Consider the following 12,489-nt stretch of genomic DNA (forward strand, 5'->3'; position numbering starts at 1 on the left):
AACATATATACAGTCATACACTAGTTTTTATTAATTTTTCTAATACTGTTGTTATTGTTGTTATTATAAGTCATTTTGTTATTCTGTTGTTGCTGTGCATTCTTCTTTTTCTCTCTTTCTCTCTATGTATTATTTTGTCATATGGATCACACGATTTCTATTGCACTGCTGTCTGCCCAACAGTGCAGTAAAAAAAGGATCCCTCCTCAGTCACTCTTCCTGAGGGTTCTGTCTTTTTTTTTTACCCATTAAAGGGTTTTGGGGGAGTTTTTCCTCATTCAGTGTGAGGGTCTAAGGACAGAGGGATGTCGTATGCTGCAAAGTCCTCTGAGGCAAGATGTGATTTGTGATAATGGGCTTTATAAACTGTTAAAAAAGTTGGATTTAACTGTCCTACTCAGGAGGCTTAAACTTAGGCCTATCTATTACTAGACTTTAATTGAGTGTACCTGCACTTTAAATCTTTTCTGGTCTGTTTTATCTAAATAATAGACTCTTGCTATGACCACTGTTCTGATCATAGACGCTAAGCACAAACAATAAAATAATTGTTCAATATGGAACCCCAAGGTGTGGCAGGACCCCTCCAGGGATCGAACGCAATTAAATCCTGTCATTTGATGCGTTATAACCATCCAAACTCCATAAGAACTCAAACACAAGCTACCAGGGCATGCTGGGAATCCAAAAATAAATTTCCTCAGAAAAGGTGTTGGCTTCGCACACAACAGGAAGTAACTGCAACTTTAACGGCTGATAGTAGCAAAACACATATTTACATTTTATTTTTTGTTTTTTTTGTTCTATGACACATGGACCCCATAGGACGCCATATCCAGCATTATATCTGATCCATGTTGTTGTTGGCACACACATTTTCTGACAGATTAGGCAGAAAAAAAGGAAAAAAAGAGGAACGTTTTTTCTCATTTTTTGAGGGTCTCTGGAGACACCTTGGACATAGAGCCTATTTATGATGAAAAGCCATGAAAAGTAAATTTTGCATAATATGTGACCTTTAAAGGAGAGCCCAGCTAGGACTAAAAATCCCTGTACATAAAACAAAGCACTCACAGGAGGCCTCGAAGGGCTTTTCCAGAGAATGTCACCTGTCATGTTTCCAAACAAATAATCAATATTAAATAGGGGAAAGCGGGGGTGGTTGGGTAATTGTTGTACTGTTGTCTGCTAACAAAGCATCAGTGCTGTTAGAGCCTGACCCAAACCTGAAAGGCCCCATTTTACAAAATGTAAGTGCAGTCTAATTTTAAATACCTTATAATTAAAATTTCACTCGTGTTCACATCTCTTTAAGAATAAGAAAACATTTGTAAAATTATTATATTTTCATGAGTTACTGAAATATGAAATTTAGCTATCCTCTGAGTCTTCATTTCAGAGGCACCCATTAGCTCAGTGATGTTATCATTGGCGACATGTAGCCTAAAGGTTTATGAAGGCCACTGAGTATCACCACTGTAGCCTTAAAACTCAGTCTGGTTCAGTACAACTTGACAATACAGAACAAAATTTGACAATATGGAATGAAAGTTGAGAATAGACCGAAATGTCCAAAGTCTGACTAAAACTGAACCTGACGCAGAGTAGTCTGTAGAAGTCTAAATAAGTGTCTTTCCAACACTAAACTGTTAATTCAGACACTAGCACTGTGAAGGAAAGCCCAGCTGTTTGTCTGCTTTTGTCACTGCGCTACATATCCGCTCTGAGGGATCGATCCTCTGTTTGATGAGAGAATAGCCTGGTCCAAAATGTGTTTTTGTTTTATAAGGCCTACTTGTCTCTATCAATTGCAGAAAATATTTTTATGTTCTGTGTGTTTCATTATCCATAGACATACAGGGTATGGGAGTATAATCTTACATGTTCATTCTGTAGAGGACAATCTGTGGCACACGGATTACAAGCTTTCCACCATATCACTCATGCAGGTTATTCATTTGCAGAATAACATATTGTACAAGCTCATGAACACACACTAGGCTGAGGAGTTTTATGTGCATTCCATCACAAGCTTCTTCTCCCGCCTTTGTTTCCACAATAAGAAGTGCTGCAGGGCACTGTCATGATGGGACATGAACATCAAATGTGTTGTCCCTAAATTTAAAGTCAAAGTAAAATACAGGCTTGTGTTGTTCATGTCAGCAAACTTTATATTGATGCAAACAGCAGAGAAAATTTATTCATTTGTTTCTATGTCCCTTGTTCTTTTTGGCAATCAGGTAGGGAGAGGTTTTACTGTGTTGCTTTGAGTTTTGTGCTTTCATTCCTACTTTTCAATCAAATCTGTCTATTACAAAATGTAATCGTTTAGTTGTTGTTTGTTTGGTTTAATTGAGAGACAGTTAGAGTAAGAAACAGTGTGAAGCCTCATTATGGCAGCCTGAGGTATTTCACACTCATCTGGCACAGCAGCATCACCCATCATCATCTCCAGATATAAATCAAAACAAACCAAAATTCCACCTTCTCTCACTGAACTCTCAGCCTGCACGCAGCTGACAGAAGTTTTCAGAAACCAGCCTCTGCAGTCAGACATCCACCACGGACCAATGTTGTGCCGCCAGCAGCGGTCGCGCACATATCTGTTATGTCACACTCATGCACATACCTGATCCTTCTCTTTCTTACTGCCAGCTTTCCCCCCTCCTCCGTCCCTCTCCTTTTCCAGCTCCTTCATCCTGCGCTTCAGCCTGCAGTCTGCTCACAGAGACTTGGCACAGCTGTGCGTCCTGCAGCCACGCCCATAGCCTCAAATCAGCCCCGCCCACAGTATGCACCCTGCCCCGCCCAGTAAACCACAGCTCTCTGCCTCTCTCACGCTCAACTCCTTAACAGTGCAGCAGTGTAGCAGTGCAGGAAGAACTGTAAGGGTCTCTAACTGAAGTAAATGTAGTCATTCCACAGTGTGGATACACACATTGAGGGGTAAAACTCATTCTATTCTACTTAGTATACTGCTATGTAGTTAAACTGATAATAATGCATAACATTTTCTAAACTTATCATATTTCATGTTTTTTACTAACTACAGTTGTCAGTTAAATGCAGTGAAAAAGTATTTCCCCTGAATTTCCCTCTAAAATGTAGTGGAGAAAACTGAGATATTCAAACTTAGTATGCTACGAGTATTTCAAAGTACCTTAAGTACATGAAAAAGTGTACTTATGCCTTTTTCACCAAAATAAGTATGTGTATGTGAGGTTTTTTTTAAACATCGGGCAAACTGTGGAAAGCTGTGTACACAGCTCTGCAGCACACAAAGTCGGCTATGCCTTTTTTATTTTCTATTTTTAACTGGTGTGTTATGTTCAACATTAGGCTACAGCTGGCCAGAAAACAGGTTAGAAACAGGAGCTTAAATACAGACAGTGCAGGCAGTGCAGCTGTACCGAGGCCCATGAGGGTGTGGTGTGTGTGTTTTTGTGTGTGTGTGTGTGTGTGTGTGTGTGTGTGTGTGTGTGTGTGTGTGTGTGTGTGTGTGTGTGGAGGGGGGGTTCTCACAATATTTTAGATGGGAGAAGGGAACTTTGCAAAGAGCACCACCACAGAAATACACCTATGTACAAAGAACTAAAGTTGTTTTATATATGTAGTCATTTACTATGATGGAGGATTAGGGCCAAAGTCATAATTATATGATGAAAAGAGACATAATTTTATGAGAATAAAGTTGTAATATTACAAGAATAATGTTGTAATTTTATGGTCAAAAAGCTGTAATTTTACATGAATAAAGTCATATCTTTAAGAGAAAGGGGATATTATATTACAGAAATAAACATATTGTCAGCAAACTATAAGACAGGCAAGAGCATAGGTCAACAGGTTACCTGCTGACTGTGTGTGGCACAACATGACATCACGGACAGTGGTTGCCAAGGAGGCTGACTGTGCTCATGCATGTTATATAATTTGTTGGCAATATATTTATTTCCGTAACATAATATCCCCTTTCTCTTAAAAATACTACTTTTTTCTTGTAAAATTACGACTTCGTTCTTATAATATGATTTTAATCTCGAAGTCTCAAAAAAGCTTTTTCCTCAATGTGGCCCTTAAAGTCTGTATTTTAATATATGTTCCCTTGAAAAAGCAAACCCATCTCTGTCATGGTTTTCTTTTTATTTTGTTTTTTTAAACAGTCAGTAGAAATCTATAACAAAATATGATGCTTATATACAATAAACACAAAAAATGGGACTTAAGTGAATAATTTCTTATTTTCTATGGTATTTTTGTCACATAAACATGCAATTATGAGTGCTGGGCAATATGTATGTTGATGTTGTTCAATGTTAAGTCTATATCTGATCATGTGACAAAATGATATTTGCATGACAGTTTGCACTAGAGCAAATCATAATAGTGTGCACTGGGCCCATTGTAACTACCTTATGTTACTGATTAGAAATCAGTAGAATGCAGCATGGAGGTCAGTGAAAATGTGACAGTGGCTCTTGATATATTTCTGTGACCCATATGTTTTGCATTCATTTTTTGTTGACCTTCACATAGTTTTTGTACATGAATGAAATTATCTTTGTTGGCATGTTTTTCAACTCAGTAACCTGATGTTAGTTCTTCATGTCTCTCTACTGCAGCTTGATTGGATTATTATTATTATTATTATTAAACCTTTTTTTTATACAGGTAATCTTATTGAGACACGTGGTCTCATTTTCAAGAGACCTGTTACAAATAACAACATACAATATAGCAACAATTAGTTACAGTCAGACAGATCAATCAAAAGAGTACATATAATATTTAGGTCAAAGTGCAATGTGGGAGCAGATCAAATACTAAATACAGGAACAAGTTTCCAAAGCCGCTTCCAGTGCCCTTAAAATAAGTTTAAAATCCCCTGGTGGGATCAAGCTGGACAATTTCAGATCCTGCTGTAGCATGTTCCAGTTTGAAGTGGCAGAGTTGGAAAATGTCTTTTTGCCCAGCTATGTGTGCACTGTGGGAACATTGGCGGTAATAAAGGCCTGGGAATGTAGGCTATGATTGCACTGTTTGCGTGAAAAGTAGGAGGATGAATATGTTGACTGATTTGTAAATGAAGTTACAGTATACTAATGCAAAAGTCTACATGTTAATAATGAGGACTAGTTGACCAGAGAGTACAAAGTGCAGTGACGCATTTACAGCCAGTTATGAATCTTAGTGCTCCGTGATAGACAGCGTCCAACATCTATAGTGAGCTGGCAGAGGCATTTGTGTAGACAGTGTCACCGTAGTCAAGAAGAGGTAAGAAAGTAACCGCAACAAGCCGTTTCCTATGAAAAACATGATTTGTTCCTAAAGAAAAACCCTAATTTTAATTTCAGTTTCTTTAAGAGATGTTCATTACGAGACTTAAAAGAAAAGTTTTCATCAGTTAGGATGCCTAGGTATTTATAAGAGGCCACAAACTCAATAAGGGTGCTGTGTGTGGATGTGATAGAAGGGAGAACTGTTGGCACCTTCTTTGGATGCTGTCTGTCTCAAACTCAGTGGATCTGGATAATTAAGTCTTGTGAACGAGGAGCGTTTATGTTGGACTATTAAAGAAAAGAAGGGAAATGAATTGACTCTGCATATTTTTGAAATAACATACTTTTAAATCTTTGAGTTTGGGGGAAAGGAAGTCAAAGTGAAGTCACATTGATCCAAGATCTGGCTGGAGATTTAAAGCCTCTGGCAACTTGGCTTGAAATAGTAAGAATGCTCATATTATATCAAAGCTGAGTGTCTCATTAAGTATCTATGAAAGTCTAAGTGAAAGTTAATGTTCCTAAGTATCAGAAAACCCAGTTGACAACAGTTCATTTTGAAGATAAGAGCATTTCTCCAAACTGTGTGGGCGTGGCAGATCATGTTTTGACTGATACATCCTTGGGTCCCATCTTTGTCAGCTGTGTCTCATCTCCACGATGACAGCCATAGAGCAAAGCAGAGTCAGTGTCAGCTCTATCTGTTAACGGGGGGAAAATGGTAGAAACCTCAGGAAGAGCTATGGAGGAGGGATCCCTCTTCCAGGACGGACAGGCATGCAATTGATGTCATAAAAAACAATTAAATTACAGAAGATGATGGTCACAATAATATAACATAACAATAGTAATAGACATATAAATGAATAAATGTATTGTGTATCTGACTAGATGTGATTTAATTCAAAGCATTTTTACCAACCAGTCAGCACTAATCACACCAGCTCTCTGATGTCTGAATTGGGCAGGAATTTGGGGACCTAACACCACTGTGGTTTCAGCACAATTACTGGCTTAATATTCATTTTGTGTTAATCTGACAAGCAATTTCACTCACCCAAGTGACATTCTGTTGGGCAAAATAAAATTTACCTACTCTTGTGATGCCAAAGCAGTCGCCAGCATCTTTGTGTTTCTGGCAACACCACATACACTACCGTACCTCCAAATGCTACTCTCTCTCTAATGCTAGTCTCTGCAGAACTGCCTATAGTGGTGATCCAGCCATGACGGCTCTTCTGCTCTTTCTCATAACGCCATAACTCACTTGCACCAACAGAAAATGCTATGTATTGTTCCCTAATAACACAGGTCTTATTGTCAGGGCGACTGTAAGGTCAGTCACACAACAAATGGCATTTTTAAAACAAAAACAAACACCGATAACAGATACTCCAGATTTGTTTCCTCCTAAATGGCTTCCACCTTATCATGATCATGAAAAACCTGATGAAGACCTTGATGCTTAAGTGTAAATAGTAATTTCCTTATGCTTGCTCATCCATATCACGATGTCTATGTTCTACAAAAACAGCTAATGCTAATTTCTAGTGGTGTTTGCTTGTGTGCTTTGATATGGTGACAAGTTTTTATGAAATTGATGGTCATAGTATGACCACAGGGGGAACCGAAGAGACAAAATTGTCCTTCTCTTTATATAGCCACCATTATCAGCTTCTATTAACTTTTGATTTGACCTGACGTTGACTCTTATAAACTTTAGTAAGAATCGTCTGACCAGCTGTCCTTGGGTGTTTCATTTGTGTGAGGAATTTGCTGTTGCTGGAAAGAGGAGACAAACGTTTCATGTTCCTGAACACCTTATTTCAGCGAAGGCATCCTCCCTTATTTTTCAATCACTGTGTTTGCAATTGTAAATATGTGACTGCATGTATTCGTCTTTGTCAGACTCACTCAATAGTGTCAGAATAAATCCAGGAAACGAAGTTAAGGGTGACACTCACGCTTGAGTCTGACACTCCTCTTCCCAGCAACAGCTATCCGTTCCAGCATTCTCTCTCAGTTCCTTGGTGAGTGTTTCTGGTTTGGCCAGTTTCTTTGTGAATGAGCCGTTTGGTGTTGTGTTATTAGGATGGCCTGTGCATCACTACTATAGGTGGTGATCCTATAGTGGATAATACCCAACATAGCACAGCATCACTTGAGAACTCGGCTGGATGGAACTGGTCGCGTGTACATGAAATGCAGAAGGATGGCGTAAGGAAGAAACCTTGCCGGTGATGATGTGCACTTGTGGAGTGGATAGGAGGGGAGGTGGTTAGGTCCATAAAAAACTGACTTTCATGCAGGAGTCATGTGGATGAGAGTGTGCTGGAAAAGAGCGCCCTCTGACCAATCAGTTATGAGGAAACCACTGAGGCGCTCTTCCACAGGATGAGTGCAATCACTACAAACAAATAAATACACTTTGTTTGCATTGAAGTGTTTGAACAGACTCAATAATATTGTCTTATACTGTAAACATAAATCACTGTGTCCTAATGACAGGGAATGATCAACCTTTTATTTTGAAAAGATCTGCACACTGTTAATCAGTGGTGTCATGTGACAAAGTAACTTTTTTGAAGTATCTTTACTTTACTTGAATTTTTATATGTCTGCCAACTTTCACTTTCACTCAACGGCATTCTCTCTGATCATCTTTGCTACTTGTTACAAAATAGAGAAGAAAGGGAGGAAGGAAGGAGTGAAGAAAGGAGGGACGAATGAAGGAATCGGAAAGAGGCAAAATCTGGATTTTGTTCTTTAAATCCTTTAAGTTGTAAAAAAGTATCTCGTTTTTCTTTAATTATATTGTTACTCCAATTTTAATGTGGTGTGTGTTATGAGGAAATCAACTTAACAATTCTCAGAAAGTAAAAGTCTTATCTGACATTCTGTTCTTAATCTGTAATCTTAAGTTATTTTATAATATAAAATGTAACTAAGTAATATTCTAATAGACTTTAACCTCTACCAAGATATTTGTACTTTTACTCAAGTATGGCAATCAGGTACGTCATCCACCACTGCTGTAAAAAATATGTTTTTTAATGTGACTTGTCTTATTTGCTGTTTCCAAACATCTGCAGTGAGTCCCTGTTCTTTATTAACAGCACATTACAGGTTATTTGTTATGTGATTATTCTCCATAGTATCTTTTTCTTCGAAGAATAAATAAAATGCTACACTTCAGGCTAGTGATCATCATGTTTCAGGATCAACCATGATGTGTTTAATGCAGTCAGAGAGCTCCAAGAGCCTGAGTGAGCAGAATGTGCTTCGTGGGACAGGCCTCTGCGTGAACAAGATCAAAGTGGTGTGTGCTTGAAGCAGAATGGTCCTCCCCTGGGGACGCTATGGTCATTTACGCCCATGGAAGTCACAAATAAAGCTCATTCTTCCTCCTGTGGAACTCTGGTTCTCACAGCTTTACACAGAATAAAACTGAAAGCAACAAACAGGCAATGACTCATTTTAACCACAGAGTGAGCCTCGAGGGGGAATGAGTGAACATGGTTGGTTTCCTGATCATCTGAGCTCAAAGCTCCAGTCTTTATTCAGATAATGGAACCAGTGTTATAACATGACATTAGTGTGAAACTTTGGTCACATGACAACAGGTGAGTTCTGAATGTCCTTCGCCTTCCTTCAATTCTACAATTCTACAATTTCATTTAGCAGACGCTTTTATCCAAAGCGACGTACAACACAAACAAGAATTTAGACTTAATTATTAATAATAATAAATAATTTAGACTTTCCTCTGGATGCCCACTGACTTTTGGACGATGAACTTTGACCTCTTCCCAGTGGATGCTGTGAGTGCTTTTGGTCTGACCATGGGAAGACCATGGGAGACAGCACCCCTGGGCACAAATATGCAAAAGGCCCCTCCACCTCTCCTACACAGAAGCATGACACACAGGCTTGGTGTTAGTCTTCTATTGTTGTTTTGCATCTCTTTGTGGGTTTATGTCTCCTTGGTAGTTCAGTGTCTATCATAGTGGTTTCTGTCTATTTGGGGGTCATTTTGTTTGTTTGTTGGTCATTTTGTATGTTTGTAGTCATTTGTGTCTTGTAGCTGTTTTGTCTTTTTGTAGTGTCTTTGTTTCTCTTGTAGCTCCTTTGCATCTCAATGTGGTCTTTTTGTGTCTCTTTTTGGTCTAGTTGTGTCTCCTTGTGGTCTTTTTACATCACTATATGGTTTTTTTATGTCTCTTTACAATCTTTTCTAGAGTCTTTGTGGTCTTTTTGAGTCTCTGTATAGTTTTTTGTGTCTCTCTTTTGTGTCTTTTTGTGCTCTTTTTTTTAGGTTTTTTTCTTTTTTTCTCTCTCTTTGTAGTCTTTTTGGGTCTCTTTGTGGTCTTTTTGTGTCACTTTGTGGTCATTTTGACTCTCTTCCTGGAAGATACATGTTATTTTAAGTAACATTTTGCAGGTGAATGCCAGAGCTGCCCCTGACAGTTTTGGCCCCTGTGCTTGTGCTTTTGGTAGAAACATCCGTGGGTCTGACAGAGCAGGCCAAACCGTCACCAGCCATGTGCTCAGCACAGCTTGGAAAACTCTTCGCATGTTTGACTTTTTGACTTTTGAATTTTTGGCACTTGTCAGGAGACTCGGAGGACTTAGGAGCTGGAGACTTGAGACTTGCATTGGACTCGTAGTTAACTGACTTGATTACAACATTTGTATCTCTCATGAGTTGTTCCACACAAACTTTCTGTCATATCAGTCTAAGAAAATAACAGCTTTCCTTCAGTCATGAAACGAATATAGAATCATATTCTTATTATTCTTTGTCTTAATGGTACATATCTCGTAGAACAAACACTGTGGTCTAGTTTAGCATTAATTTGCACTGTGGGAGTTCTGTGTGTGTGTGTGTGTGTGTGTGTGTGTGTGTGTGTGTGTGTGTGTGTGTGTGTGTGTGTGTGTGCGCGCAGCCTTGGAGGCCACAATACAAGATTAAGGAGACAGTACAGGAAACAGTGGCTGGATAACTCAGGAAACATGCTTCCTGCTATTTCTGTTCACAGCAACCGTGGGGGCAGTTACAGGTCATGTGACCAGCCTGGAGGCAGAGAGACATGGGCCACAAAAACAACTCCATTTTATTTGATGCCATCTGACAGCTAACTAGTAATGTGCTGCTTCTATTACTGCCACAATTTTTTTAATTGACTTATTTTATTGACTTTCTGTGGAGACATATTCAAGTTACTAAATAAATGTACTCAAATAATGTGTATATGATAGGTATATTATATGTGTAAAAGATGGAATAAGTTATAGTATATATACATACGTGTATACATGTTCAAACTGTTGAGGGCAGTTTCGCAAAGGAGTCAAGAACATGGGAACAAGGCCATTGGCAACTAAGGCAGGAGTTACCCAAAAATTTGTTTTAAAAATGCTAAACGTTTAAGCAACATACCTACAAATTCGAATAAAATAAAATAAAATAAAATAAAACACAGAGGGAAAACAAACAAACAAGGGAATGACCTCTGAAATGAAATGTGGTTAAAAATAATAATAATTCTGTGAAATATTTTTAAAATATATAATTAAGATAATCATAAATATAGTTCCCCAGCTTTTTAAAAAATACATAGCTAAATTTATTGATTTCTTGCAGTTTGCAGAACACCTCCTGTCAGGTTACCTTTCTATGTTTTCAAAAGACAGCAAACGAATTTGCTCAAGGTTTGGAGGTTTAGATGCTTAAATACTACGCCCCAGCAGATGCAGGCCAACTCCGTTCTCTCTGATATAGTAAGGTTCAAGATTAAAAATATGAATGTCTCTGAGGGACAACGTACTTTGTGAAGTCCAACACAAATAAGTACAATACAATATACAAAACACAACATCAGATCTATATCTCCTTCACTGATACTATGAATGATGGGAAAAGAAGACACAATGACATGACATCTGGGGTTATCATGAACAAAGGACAATGTGTATCCACCTGTGCAGAGACTAAACTCCCTCCCTGATGGAAGCATCTGGAACTCGCCATGCAAAGGATGTTGACGTTTCACAACAATAGCCTGTCTTTGAAATGGCCCTCATTTTATGCAAGAACTGAACATTCTTTAAGACCATAACACACCAAGCTGACAGTAAGCATCTGCAGTTGTCGTCCTTGCGGTGTGTTCTGCACTGTTGGTGCTGTGTCGGTTTGCTGTGTCATAGCCTTTAAAGCTTAGACATACTTTAGACATTGAACGTCTGTGGACAGCTGAGATTATGCACATTTTTTGTTGATATTACAATTAAGGGCCTGCATGAGCACCCAGCAGTAAATGAGAGGGCTGAGAGGTCAGCTGATATTCCTTTCCCACCAAAATTAGTGCATGTGTGCAGGTATTTTAAACATGGGAAAACCCACTGAAATAGGCTATAGACTGTCTTGCCAGTAGACTACCACCATATACAAACCTTTTTTTTTTTTTTTTCACTGGTGCATTAAGTTCGACGTCACGGACAGGCTGGAAAACTGGTTAAGTACAAATGATAAAGCTGCACGGCGACCAGTGAGAATGTTGCAATGGTCAGTTTTTTTATATCTCTTACTAAATCAGTCTCTTTTTCGAACTCAGTACAGACTAGACCTAGAACTGAAACTAGAACTATGTTTTAGCACTGCTTGGACGGAGAGAGATGATATTTTGTGGTGGTGTGTTATTGCATATTGCTGTTTACGGGGCTAAGATTAGTGCGTTCACCAAAGTTAGTGTTGTGTGTATGTTGTGTTTCCACCTGTGTTCAACCTAAAACTATCTTCACGTGTTGAGGTGGCCTTGGCTGGCTTGACTGCAGTGTTTAGACTGGACTGAAGTGTGGAACAAGAGATTGGAGCATGCTCAGTTGGCATGCTTGCTATGCTAATGGTCTTCACTGTCACAAAAAAAATGGGCTGCATGCAGACTTCTGCATAGGGGTCCATGCAGACCTTCACTGTGATGGGTGGTTGATGACTTTTTATTACACGGACCAAAGTGGACCTTTGTTGACATACAGATGTAAAAAATATAAATAGGCCTTTTATCAGTTCTGGACCAGAGGCAGTGGGAAGAGGCCTCCTCTGAAAAACTGAATGAGTGACTGGTCACTTTAAACAAATTCATAGAAGACTGGGCCATGATCTTGCTCCACACCCTGCAGAAGATCCACAACCACAAAGTCATCAGCATTC

The 12,489-nt window shown here is 38.8% G+C and overlaps 1 protein-coding gene across 2 annotated transcripts in view; it reads right to left on the bottom strand.

Annotated features, from left to right (window-relative positions):
• The window catches only part of trpm4a (transient receptor potential cation channel, subfamily M, member 4a), a 58,754-nt gene extending 56,021 nt beyond the window's left edge, over nt 1-2,733 (bottom strand). The window contains exon 1 of one of the 2 annotated variants that reach the window (XM_042504388.2): nt 2,630-2,733. In XM_042504388.2, coding sequence (XP_042360322.1) covers nt 2,630-2,698 — 69 coding nt within the window. In that variant the 5' untranslated portion in view covers nt 2,699-2,733. The remainder of the gene's footprint in view (nt 1-2,629) is intronic. The other variant, XM_088090976.1, reaches the window with a different exon arrangement.
• Between the last annotated feature and the right edge of the window lie 9,756 nt (nt 2,734-12,489).

The sequence above is a fragment of the Plectropomus leopardus genome, chromosome 18, assembly GCF_026936395.1.
Source record: "Plectropomus leopardus strain MGB_pleo_1.0 chromosome 18, ASM2693639v1, whole genome shotgun sequence".
Lineage (NCBI taxonomy): Eukaryota > Metazoa > Chordata > Actinopteri > Perciformes > Serranidae > Plectropomus > Plectropomus leopardus.